Source organism: Vigna unguiculata, chromosome 10 (assembly GCF_004118075.2).
Source record: "Vigna unguiculata cultivar IT97K-499-35 chromosome 10, ASM411807v1, whole genome shotgun sequence".
In the NCBI taxonomy this organism is placed as follows: Eukaryota; Viridiplantae; Streptophyta; class Magnoliopsida; order Fabales; family Fabaceae; genus Vigna; species Vigna unguiculata.
Genome location: NC_040288.1, coordinates 24,445,005 through 24,455,926, shown reverse-complemented (window position 1 = coordinate 24,455,926; position 10,922 = coordinate 24,445,005). Strand labels below are relative to the sequence as shown.

At 38.1% G+C, this 10,922-nt stretch overlaps 2 protein-coding genes across 2 annotated transcripts; both read right to left on the bottom strand.

Annotated features, from left to right (window-relative positions):
* Positions 1–254: 254 nt before the first annotated feature.
* Positions 255–1,160, bottom strand: LOC114165429. Its single transcript, XM_028050057.1, has one exon. It carries the CDS (start codon positions 1,158–1,160, stop codon positions 255–257), a length of 906 nt encoding a protein of 301 aa, XP_027905858.1.
* A 5,141-nt stretch (positions 1,161–6,301) lies between these two features.
* On the bottom strand, positions 6,302–10,242 carry LOC114167587 (ethylene-overproduction protein 1-like). Its single transcript, XM_028052689.1, has 4 exons — positions 8,039–10,242; positions 7,626–7,917; positions 7,239–7,548; positions 6,302–7,009 (listed from the first exon to the last, which is right to left on the bottom strand). Exons 1-4 carry the CDS (start codon positions 10,090–10,092, stop codon positions 6,777–6,779), a joined length of 2,889 nt encoding a protein of 962 aa, XP_027908490.1. The 5' UTR covers positions 10,093–10,242; the 3' UTR covers positions 6,302–6,776.
* Positions 10,243–10,922: the final 680 nt, after the last annotated feature.

Here is a 10,922-nt window from a genome sequence, read left to right as displayed (position 1 = left end):
GTACTGGTTGTAACTTGCCCAGACGTCGGTGTCGAGACCACTAGCTCACACCCCAAGTCATGAACCTCTAATCCCAACCTCCCCACACATATATTGGAAATAAAAGAATGTGAAGCTCCCGAATCAAAAAGTACCCATACATTCTGACCCATCATTACGCACGTATCTTGTATAAGATTACCTGATCGGTTTGCCTCGGCGCTAGTCAGCGCAAATACTCTCCCTGCTGCTCTTGGCCTCTCTGTAGAAGGCAATTATGGTCGTGGCTCTGTGACCGTCTTTTTATTAGGGCACCTGTCTGCAAAGTGGCCGGGTTGATCACAAACAAAACATTTTCGCCCTCCTCCACTACTCCCCGCGTTACGAGCAAGTCTGGGGCAGTCTCTTTTTAAATGTGCTCCCCCACACTGGAAACACTTCAACCCTGATGGCGATGTCTGAGGTCGGTTATAAGGTTTCTTCTGGTGTCTAGCCTCCGCAACATTCCTCTGCGGTCTGGCCACACGGCTAGGCCCCATCTCTAATTGTTCTACACTTTTTGCTTGTTCCACCAAAAGAGGAAATTCTCTGATCCTGAGTGGCACCAGAACCCTGAGCAATTCATGTCGCAGACCCCTCTCAAATTTCCGACAGCGCCATTCCTCGGTGATATTCTGGGTGTAAAACCTCACCAGATACTCAAATCTGTTAACATAAGCCTGCACGGTCATATTGCCCTGTTGCAAAGTCAAGAACTCAACCTCCCTCTCATGCTTAGCATTGTCCGGAAAGTATTTTTCCATAAATCTCTTTTTGAAATTCTCCCAGTTCACTTCCTCCTCCCTAGTCCCCATCTGCTGCTGCATACCAACCCACCAATATTCTGCATCACTCACCAAGAGAAAGGTGGCATAGGTAAGTTTTTGTTCATCTGAGCAGCCTAGTACACGTAATATCTTTTCGCACTCCCTGATCCACGCATCTGCGTCGTCAGGAGTGGCTTTGCCATTGAACTTGGCTGGTTTGTGCCTCATGAAATCATCCATGCTGACAGGTCGTGGTGCAGGCTGTGGTAGCACCACCTGTTGTGGCTGCATGGCGTCAACCAATCGGTGAATAGCATGGGCAATTTCATCAGCTGAGTTATTGGCACCAATCCTTCTACCTCTTCCGCCAGCCATTTCCTAGTTTCTGGAACATAGGGTATCATAAACCATTATAATTTATCTTAGAAAAATGCCTTAAAAATACACACCATGCAATAACACATATTTCAACAACTCTACAATTCAACCAATTTATACTAATCTCACAATCGCGATAAGCTCACTTCCCGAGGCCTAAAAATCATTTTGAAATCATATGCTCTGATACCAAATGTAACACCCCAGATGGATATTACTAGATAAAACTGCTTTTTCACAAAATATACTTTAAGAAAATCAGACATTACAATAAATTCCCAAGCGCGAGAAATTTCAAACTTGTCTCGCTATAATCCATTCGTACTATCTCATCTTTATTACAAGTTCATAATGGATAAAACATCATAATGTCTATTACAAAAGGTAGGAAAGCATAACATAAAGAAAATCCCCCGTCGGTAGCCCCGCTCTGTTGCTAAGCATCAGCATGATCACCTGAATTCACGTCTGCTCCCACGACACAAGTCACGTGATCATCGCCAAACACAAACACACAAACAAGCAAGGGTGAGCTGAAAAGAAAAATAATACAAACAATAAAATAATAAGAATTGACCCTCACCCAGTCCAACTTAATCAATTTTAGATTATTGACCTTTCTATAACATTATACCCCAATCTCATAACCTATATGAGAAAGATCCATTCACAACCTTGGTCCTTAGGGATTATCATGCTCCCACGAACCTACCCGCTCGTGGTCCAACTCTACGGACCTCCCCGCCCGTAGTCCAACTCTACGAACCTGCCCGCTCGTAGTCCAACATGCGTGAACACCTACTATGAACCTCCCCGCTCATAGTAGCCTCAAGTGTGAGCACGGAACATACGAACCTCCCCGCTCGTATCCCCACACAAGAGTACAACAGATACGGACCTCCCCGCCCGCATCAATCACGCATCTCAAATCTCCGTTACGAACCTCCCCGCTCGTAACTAATCCAGCATATCCCTGACCAAGCTATCAAACCCATCCATGCAAATCCATCTGCAATGGACCCATGCCTATGCTCTATCGCTTGGCGTTGCCCAAGCGAAATGGTGCTCCAAACTCCTGGCAATAATCCTAAGCCGCCAAATGCCACGCGCTAGTGGCCCCCCATATTTGTGGCTTATCACCTGGCGAATGCATATCTGCTGCCAGGTGCCACACCAGTAAAATGAATTCTACTGGTTTAGACACTACAGAATTGATCCTAACACATTAATCATCACAAGCACACAACAAAACCAATATTTAACATTCTACATCATCATGCTTCCATACATAAACTCACATCAATAACAACTTGACTTAAACAAGAGATTAATACACAAAACAACAATTATAACAACCATGTATTAACATTAAATAGTTAAAATAATATAATTATGTGTTAGGAATATAATAATATTATTTAATTGAATTATACATTTAAAAGAAAATTAATGCGTATAACTTATGAATTGTAAAATAAATACATATTATTCAAACTTCCAACAAGTTATAAAATATGATATAATTTTCATGTGGCCACATACCAGACTCCAGATACATTATACCATACATTCTTCTTTTTACAACTTTAAACAAATTATCTCGTATAACATTAATATATATATATATATATATATATATATATATATATATATATATATATATATTCTAAAACAAAATACCCCATCCTGCATTTGTGTTTATAAAACTGAAAAAGCATCCTAAAAATTGCTTATTCCACAAAAAAGAAGAAAATCTGAACCCAAACACTTATAACTCATTCCGAGAATTTAAGAGAACCCATTCCCTGTTTGTAAATCTCACTTTTGAAACCAAAACTAAAATAATACTATAATTCTCTTTACTCATTCATAGCATTTTACTCCTGACAACTACTATGCCATATCATGATATATATTTTAATATAATATGTTATCTAATTATCATATACTTTTCCAACTATGTGCCTTAAAATTTCAAGTATAGCAAAAAGAAAGATCATTTGAAAAGTACACGCAACTTTTTCTTTTATACTTTTAGATATATATATATATATATATATATATATATATATATATATATATATATTTTATCATACCTCGTCTTTATATATATATTTTTTTCTTTTATCATATGCCCCTATACTCCTACAGTAACCATATCCATCCCACCTTGTTCACGTACCCAATCAATCCCATCATAAAACTATGAAATTCCTGATGAATCAAAGACTGAAACAATCTAATAACATTAAACAACTTTACCAGTATCTACACCTTCATAGCACACCGCACGAAAACAGAATCAATTAAAGAATTTACACAAACCACACATCGAACACAATCACAGAGCCGAAAATGTTTTAATTCACTTCTGCATCACCCACACAACGATCCAAGACTTAAGATAATACAATTTCCACAATACCTTTAGGATAATAATCAACACCACGAATATTGAGAATCTGAATCACATATATACCATTGTATACATCGATGTTATTTCGTATTCATTCTAATCCAAATAACATATTTATTTTTTTATAAATTCTTATCAAAATCACAAGCCCATTCATATCCCGAAAAGAGGAAGAAGAAAAAAAAACATCTAGTTAGCTCCCCTTACACAAATAATTTAACTCAAAAAGTAAATTTCACAAATTTACCATCCCATAATCACTTTGAAATCTTAATTTGAACACAGTCAAACAATAACAAAAAGAAGGTTTAGCCCCCCCTTACATCTGATCCTCGCTCCAATTGAATTTTAACGAATTGTGCTTGTTGTCCAAGGCCCCCTCTATAGGTATCTTCTTCAATTCCTTCAACCCTCACTCACACCCTCTAGAGCACGAAAATTTCCAACCTCTTCTCTGTTTTTCTTTGCTATCACTCACTCTCACTCTTGGCCTTCTCACACACTCCCTTCCCTCTCCCCAACTCAGCCCAATTTAATAAATTAAAAGAAAAATGAATTAAATTTATTTTTAAGTTTTATAACCTAAACTCTCTGACACCCCTCTGTTTTCTCATGGAATTCCTATAGTTTTTCAGATTTTCCATCACCTAGCAAAACAAAAATATAAATAAAGTCCATTTCCTTTAACACAAGGTTCGAACCCATGACCTCCCAACTACCAAGTTCCTGCCCAACCACCAAACTAATTCATGTTCCCTGTCAATTTACTCCTTCGTATGGATTTAAATCATGCTTTCACATTCACAATATAGTAGCAAAGTAAAACAAAATTAAATAAATCTACTAATGACATACTTAGGACTTGAACCCAAGTCCCTTCAACCTAATTAAGTGCTCTAAACCACTTTGGTTCACGTTGTTTCTTGTCTAAGATTTATCAAAGAACTCTCCTAAGGTAGTCCCAACCTTTTATTTCTTATATTCTTTTAATTATTTATTTTTATGAATTTCCTGGATCTCACACCCTAAATGGGGCTTTTACAGGGTTGGGCTAGGGCTAACCCATGGGCCACGAGTCAAGTTAACAACTTTATTATTATCATTAGCACAAATTATAAATCAAATTAAATAGGGAAGCCTTAGATTAATAGGTAACATTTTTAAAAAGCCTATGCATAATGATATGTCTAATAACTTTTCTATTTTGAAATTTTTTTGGTATCAAGACGAGGCCTAAAAACATTTCCAAACCTATTCAAGTGTTTTGGTACTTTCCTCAAGTAAATTGGATCAATATTAATATTGATGGTGCTACTAGAGGAAGTGCATAGGTTTATGCTTGTGCTAGGATCTTTAAAGGAAGTATATAGGAGCTCTTATCAGAACAATAAATAAGAAAAGTCATAAACACATCAAAAGCCTACATATGACAACAGTACAAAGCCTACCTAAGATGGAAACACATACAAAGCTTGTTTAAACAACAACACAAAGCTTGTTTGACATCAGCACAAAGCCTGCCTAACAATACCATAAAACCTGCCTAAGAGGACAATTTAAAATGCATAAGATGACCATCTATAGCACGACCAAATGGTCAATCCAATTGCAAGCATAAAGCATACTACAACTCGACCAAAGGGTTAGTTATAATTACAATATGTTTGTTCCACCTGACAATCAAACTTCCAAGCTTGGGGGCTTGTGAACCTACCCGACCTGACAAATACAAGGCTCATTCAACATTATTGGGCTGAAGTGGCTAAATAATATTAAAAGAGATATTTATTGGTCCTGTTATCGTACATTAACAAAATATATGGTCAAATCTTAGTAGTTTGATTATATGATATATCAATATCATAAATATCCTTATATTATATATCAATAGAATATATGGTTAAATAATATATTATTGTTATTATCATGCTAATCTATCACATATGTTGTAAGATTTTATTATTTATTGATATTCTTTGATACTCTATATTTTGTAACAGATCTCATACGACCTAGAAACCCTATAAATATATATAGTATTTTCCTAGTAAGGACAACTCAATTCATACTCCAAACTATATTTTTATATAACCTTATACTCTTTCACTGACTTAAGTATCGAAAAGTCTTTTATTGATTATTTTTTCCCTTTGGACAATGAGGGATTCGATTCCGAACATTAAAAACATTCAAGTCACCATTTGTTTTTGTCACGTGTCCAAAGGACCACACTCCAAATCTTGATAAAAACAAAAATAAAGATTTTACTTACTATTAGATAACATGTTTATCGAAAAATTCCCACGAAGTTGCTAGATTTTATTGTTACATGCATCCTCCCCCGAAACAAAACAAAATTTGGCTTATTTAGTATGTTGTGATACATGAAGTAAGCAACTCGTATCCATTAAGGTCACCAAAGCCAAATAAAACTTGTTAAAAATATAGGAAGATCACAAACAGAATATGAAAGAAAAAAAAAAAAAAAACTAATATTTCTTCGTCCTTGTAATTGACCATAGGGTTTTACTCCTTCAATAACGTTTTACAAGGCAATATAAAGCTTTAAAACAACTCACACAATAATAAAAACGTGAAAAGTAATACATACAAATGAACTAAGCACACATTTAATGGTTAAAACTTATATAACTAGTTATAGATTTGTCTATCCCAAGGAGAACCCATCATGAATAAAGGTTAAAAAGGTCGTTAGGGAAAATTTTGTTTATAAGTGGAAAATGTTACACCACAATGCTGAGACAACATTTGCTTAGGAGAACAAATGCAATGGTAAGTACTCTAACTCTTGGACTTACATAACACATTGGTTTTCATGTACATGTTTTGTCTAACTAGTAACTGATCACCAATTTTCTGGTGTAGCATACTAGAACCACAGTATGTACTATTTGACCATACTCTGAAAAATTCATAGGCCATCATTACATTTATTTACAAGTGTAATCTTGCTTCTCTACTTCCTCTTCTCTCTTGTAATCCAAATTTGACCTTTGCAATTTTTTTCTTTCTGTGTTCCACTCTTTTGAAGGTCAGATGAAAGATATATAGATCGTGCCATTTTTGGAGAAAATTCTAACAGATAAATGACAATGATGATAGGTTGGGAAGAATAGGGTTTTCCCTATAAGGAACACTACTGGAAAGCGTGTTTGTTTTTGAAACATCTGATTCTACTACTTTGGTTGTTCTCTAAGATGCTCTCGTGCTTTGTTACAGAGATCAAGAATTTCATTATTATTAGGATCAAGACAGAGGCCTGCTTCACAATCCCGCACAGCAGAAGCATAATCACCCATGGATTCATAAAATGCCGCTCGAAGATGTAATAATTGTAGATCTGGCTTAAAATCGATGGCTCTTGAAAGCTCTGCTATTGCCTCAGCTTCCTTGTGATCATCCATCAAAACTGGTAGACAAAAGTTTGAGTCAGAAGTTGATATATGCTTCGTGCATGCATGCAATAACATTGTACTAATATGTTTCAAAGGTTTGAGTATATTGTGCTCATATTGCTTTATCATGATGCATGTTGAAAGCAAACAATGTTATCTCAACATGAACCAATATAAGCACAAACTCAAAAGATCACACTTCATTACTGATCAAGAGGAAACAATGGATAATAGAAACAATACCTGCTGCTCTATATCTGTAAGGATAAGTCCTGAGAGGGTCCAATTCTGATGCCATACTAAGATCACTCTTTGCCATATCACGATCACAATATTCTGAACGTTTCTCATATGCTGATGCGTTGCTTCGAGCCTTTTCTATTAGCTTTGTCATCTCATCATATGCTGCTTTGCGATGGTTTTTAAGATGATATACTCGTGCCAACCCTTGATGTGCTCGTGTATGCTTGATGTTGAGTGCATTCATGTAGCAGTCAGCAGCAAGGTCTAATTTATCACAGTCTACATAGACACTCCCTAGATTATTTAGTGCCTACAAATTCATAAGAACGACAATATAATAAGTACATTATCAACATAACATTTTTAATCCAAAAGCTTGACACCCACTTGCCCTTTCCGAAGACCATCTGAAGGGCACCTTAGAGCTTCCTCTAAGAGATGGATCACATACTTAGAAGACTCTGAATCAAGATTTGAGTCTGCTAACGCATATGCTTTGAGAAAGTAAGCTTCAAATGATCTTTGAATTGAAATAGATTCCTCAGCCTTTGCTAATGCTTCTTCACGATGACCAGTGTCATACAATATCCAACCTTCATACACAAGTCTTTCATGGTCAGAAATAGAATGATTTCTAGCCATCCGCAAACTACGCATGGCAGCCTTTGGACAATTCAACCTGCAAGATTAAGGAACATACATCAACACCATAATACTCAATCAGCAACATCAGAATTTATACCAGAAATGGCTAGTGTAAGAATAAGAGATAATTGAATTAATGTAGAGATTTCACTCACCGTAGCAAAAGAAGAGATTGTCGAAAACGTAGAAGACTTTTTCCCGGATCATTTGCTAACATTTGGTGTACAACAGCCAATGAACCAATATCATCAACAGAGGACCACCGATCATACAACTGCATCCAACAATCAGCTTGGCACCACTGTTGAACAACAGGACTGAGAAGTTCTATCAAGTGCTCACCATGCATATGCCCATAAAACAGCATATAATTTGGATCCAACGTCAAAATTGCCCGAACATCTCTAAGGGCTCCTTCATAATCCTCCATGGCAATCAAGAACCAAGCTCTCAGTTCAAGGCAATCTGCAGAAACCTTGAAACCGATTACTTTATTGATTTCCGCAATGGCAGATTCAATCTTGTTCTCTTCCAAGAAAGAAACAGCTCGAAATTTATAAGGAAATGAAAGAGTTGGATCTAACTCAGATGCAGATAGCAAGTCCATTTGTTTCTCCTTCCCCATACAATACAAAGACCTTTCTTGATACATCCACCCAACTGGTTTTTGTTCAGAAACAATTGAGTTCATCAACTTATACGCTGAATACGTGTGGCCACGCTTGTATTTTGCCCTTGCAACTCCCACTGTAGAATAAATATGCCCTGCTTCCACTGCTGACTCAAACCAATGCTGTGCATCTTTGTATTCTTTTCTCTCAAGCATAACAACACCCATTTGGTGAAACGCAAGTTGCTTCTCCCAACCATCATTTGCACACTCCACTAACCTCTCCAACAACATCACAGTTGTGTTAGATCTCATCTCTTCCTCCATCGCAACCTGACTCAAAAAGTAGTACAACATGAATGACGCGTGTCCCGCCATGGCTAGCCTATCTCTACCCTCTGGACTAGAAAGCATCCTCACAAAACTCGAACACTGCATCGAACTTGGAAGCTCTCGGAGAAACACCTGCAAGCAAGCTGCAACAAGAAGGTATGCAGTTTCCTCCAATCCATACTCAATAAGCAACAACGCATTCTCCAGGTCACAAACTAGCAAAGCCAAATGTACGTCACAGGCATGCTTCATCTCCTCACAACAAAAACGATTCGCAAAAGACAACAACTCCAACACAGCGTTAGGCTCCAAATGGGTCAACTTCTTACTTCTACTGAACTCCTTAGCAGCTTTCAGTGTCTCAACGGAAAAACCATTCTGGGAAAAATTAATGTGCTCCCTTCTTGACTCTACGAATTCCCCATACAACATTGTCTTAAAGGGCCTCGAAAGTGAGGCTATGTTGAACCTATTGCACCTAACTTCATCTTCACCGACAATGAACGACATGTCACCATCCTCTTCCTCCGACGCGGGGCGTTGCTCATCATCGTCATCATCCTCTGTTGTCATCATTGCACTATAACCATCATCACTATCATTTTCGCCATCCACTGCACATGCACGCGTGCACGGGCAAGGATCAAACACAGACTCTGGGTCATAGCCTGGCTCCAAGGTGGCGCGGGGACACTCGAGGTTCCTGCCGCTGCAGTCCATGGAAGACGACCCGATGAGCTCGTCCTCGCGGCGTTCGTGGCGCAGCCACGCCGCGAGCACGACCTTAGCATGCACGTTAGTGGCGTGCTGCCGAGCGGCGCGAAGGCTGCGGCGGAAGAGTTTGGGGTCTGCTAAGCCTCGAAAGATGGTGCATTGCTGGAGGAAGACCTCGGTGCGCTCGAACTGGGGGCACTCCTCGGCACGGCGATACGCACCGGCGAGGGTTTCCACTAAATCGGGAGAGACGAGGGACGGTTCGATTTTGGGTTCAAGAAGTTCTGTCATGGGGAGGCCATAAGGGAGGAGGGAGCCTTCACAGAAGACAACCTCGGAAGCTGAGGTGGTGTTCGGAGAAATGAAGTTCCGGTTGGATTTGGTTCTGAGGGTTTGGGCCTTAATGTGGTCGTGGAGTTGTTGGAGAAGCTTATCGCCGATACCACTGCCGGTGGCGGTGCCGGAGGAGGGGTTGAATGCATAAAACTGAGTGCCCTTGCAACCGTCGATGATGTTGAAGCTACGCATTATTGGGAAGATGTTGTATTGCATTGTTTTCCAGAGTACGAATGAATAATCTCTAAGGTGGTGACGACATTGGACATAGGACACTGCAAGCACCGTTGGTTTGAGGGAAAGAGCAACGTAAAGAATAGGAATGAATTGGTAGATTTTTTTTAGGATTGTTTGTTGTTTTGTATGGTTTGTGCAGAATTTTTTTTTCTTTTCCTTTTCCTTTTTCTTTTCCCCTTCCCTGAAGTTTTGTTTTGGTTTCTTATTTTTTTATTTTGCTTTTGGGTTTCCGAGAAAATGGAGGGAAAGGAAGAAGCAGAAAATAGGGAAGGTGTAGGAAGGGAATAGGAACGATGGAGGAATGGCCAAGTAGGTGTGATGAGGTGTTGATAGAGGTGGCCGTTAAAGCAGTTATGTTTTTCCTCTCTCTTGGGGTTTTTTTCTCTTCCTCTCCCTTCTCTATGTACTTTTTCTGATATCCTTTTTTTCATTCTAAATATATGAATTTGCCCACTTTTTTCTCATTAGGGTTTGCTATTTCTACTCTCTTTGAATTTGCCTCTAATTTTTATTTTGTTCAAAATAGACAAGATTAGAATGACAGAGAATGGGTACAAATATGTTAAGAATGAAATTAAATTTTTGAGATTTTGGATATTTGGTATATAAGTTTTTACTCTCAGCTTAGTAAACATGCAACTTTGGGATTTTGGAATACTCCAAAAATCCATTCCTGGGACTTTGAAATTGTCTTGTATATTGAAATATAATAAATATAATAAATATTTAATTATTTTTGCATAAAAGAAAATCTTCTTGATAAAAGAAAACTTTGGGATTTTGGACAATATCTGATGTCAACTCTTCAT

What these genes read in the sequence shown, in the direction of transcription:
- LOC114165429 (XM_028050057.1), bottom strand. Translation starts at nt 1,160, where the DNA reads ATGGCTGGCGGAAGAGGTAGAAGGATTGGTGCCAATAACTCAGCTGAT.
- LOC114167587 (XM_028052689.1), bottom strand. Translation starts at nt 10,092, where the DNA reads ATGCAATACAACATCTTCCCAATAATGCGTAGCTTCAACATCATCGAC. An exon ending in ATGGTCTTCGGAAAGGGCAA is followed by an intron (nt 7,549 to 7,625) that starts GTGGGTGTCAAG and finishes ATGAATTTGTAG; the next exon opens with GCACTAAATAATCTAGGGAG. An exon ending in TTACAGATATAGAGCAGCAG is followed by an intron (nt 7,010 to 7,238) that starts GTATTGTTTCTA and finishes TTTGTCTACCAG; the next exon opens with TTTTGATGGATGATCACAAG.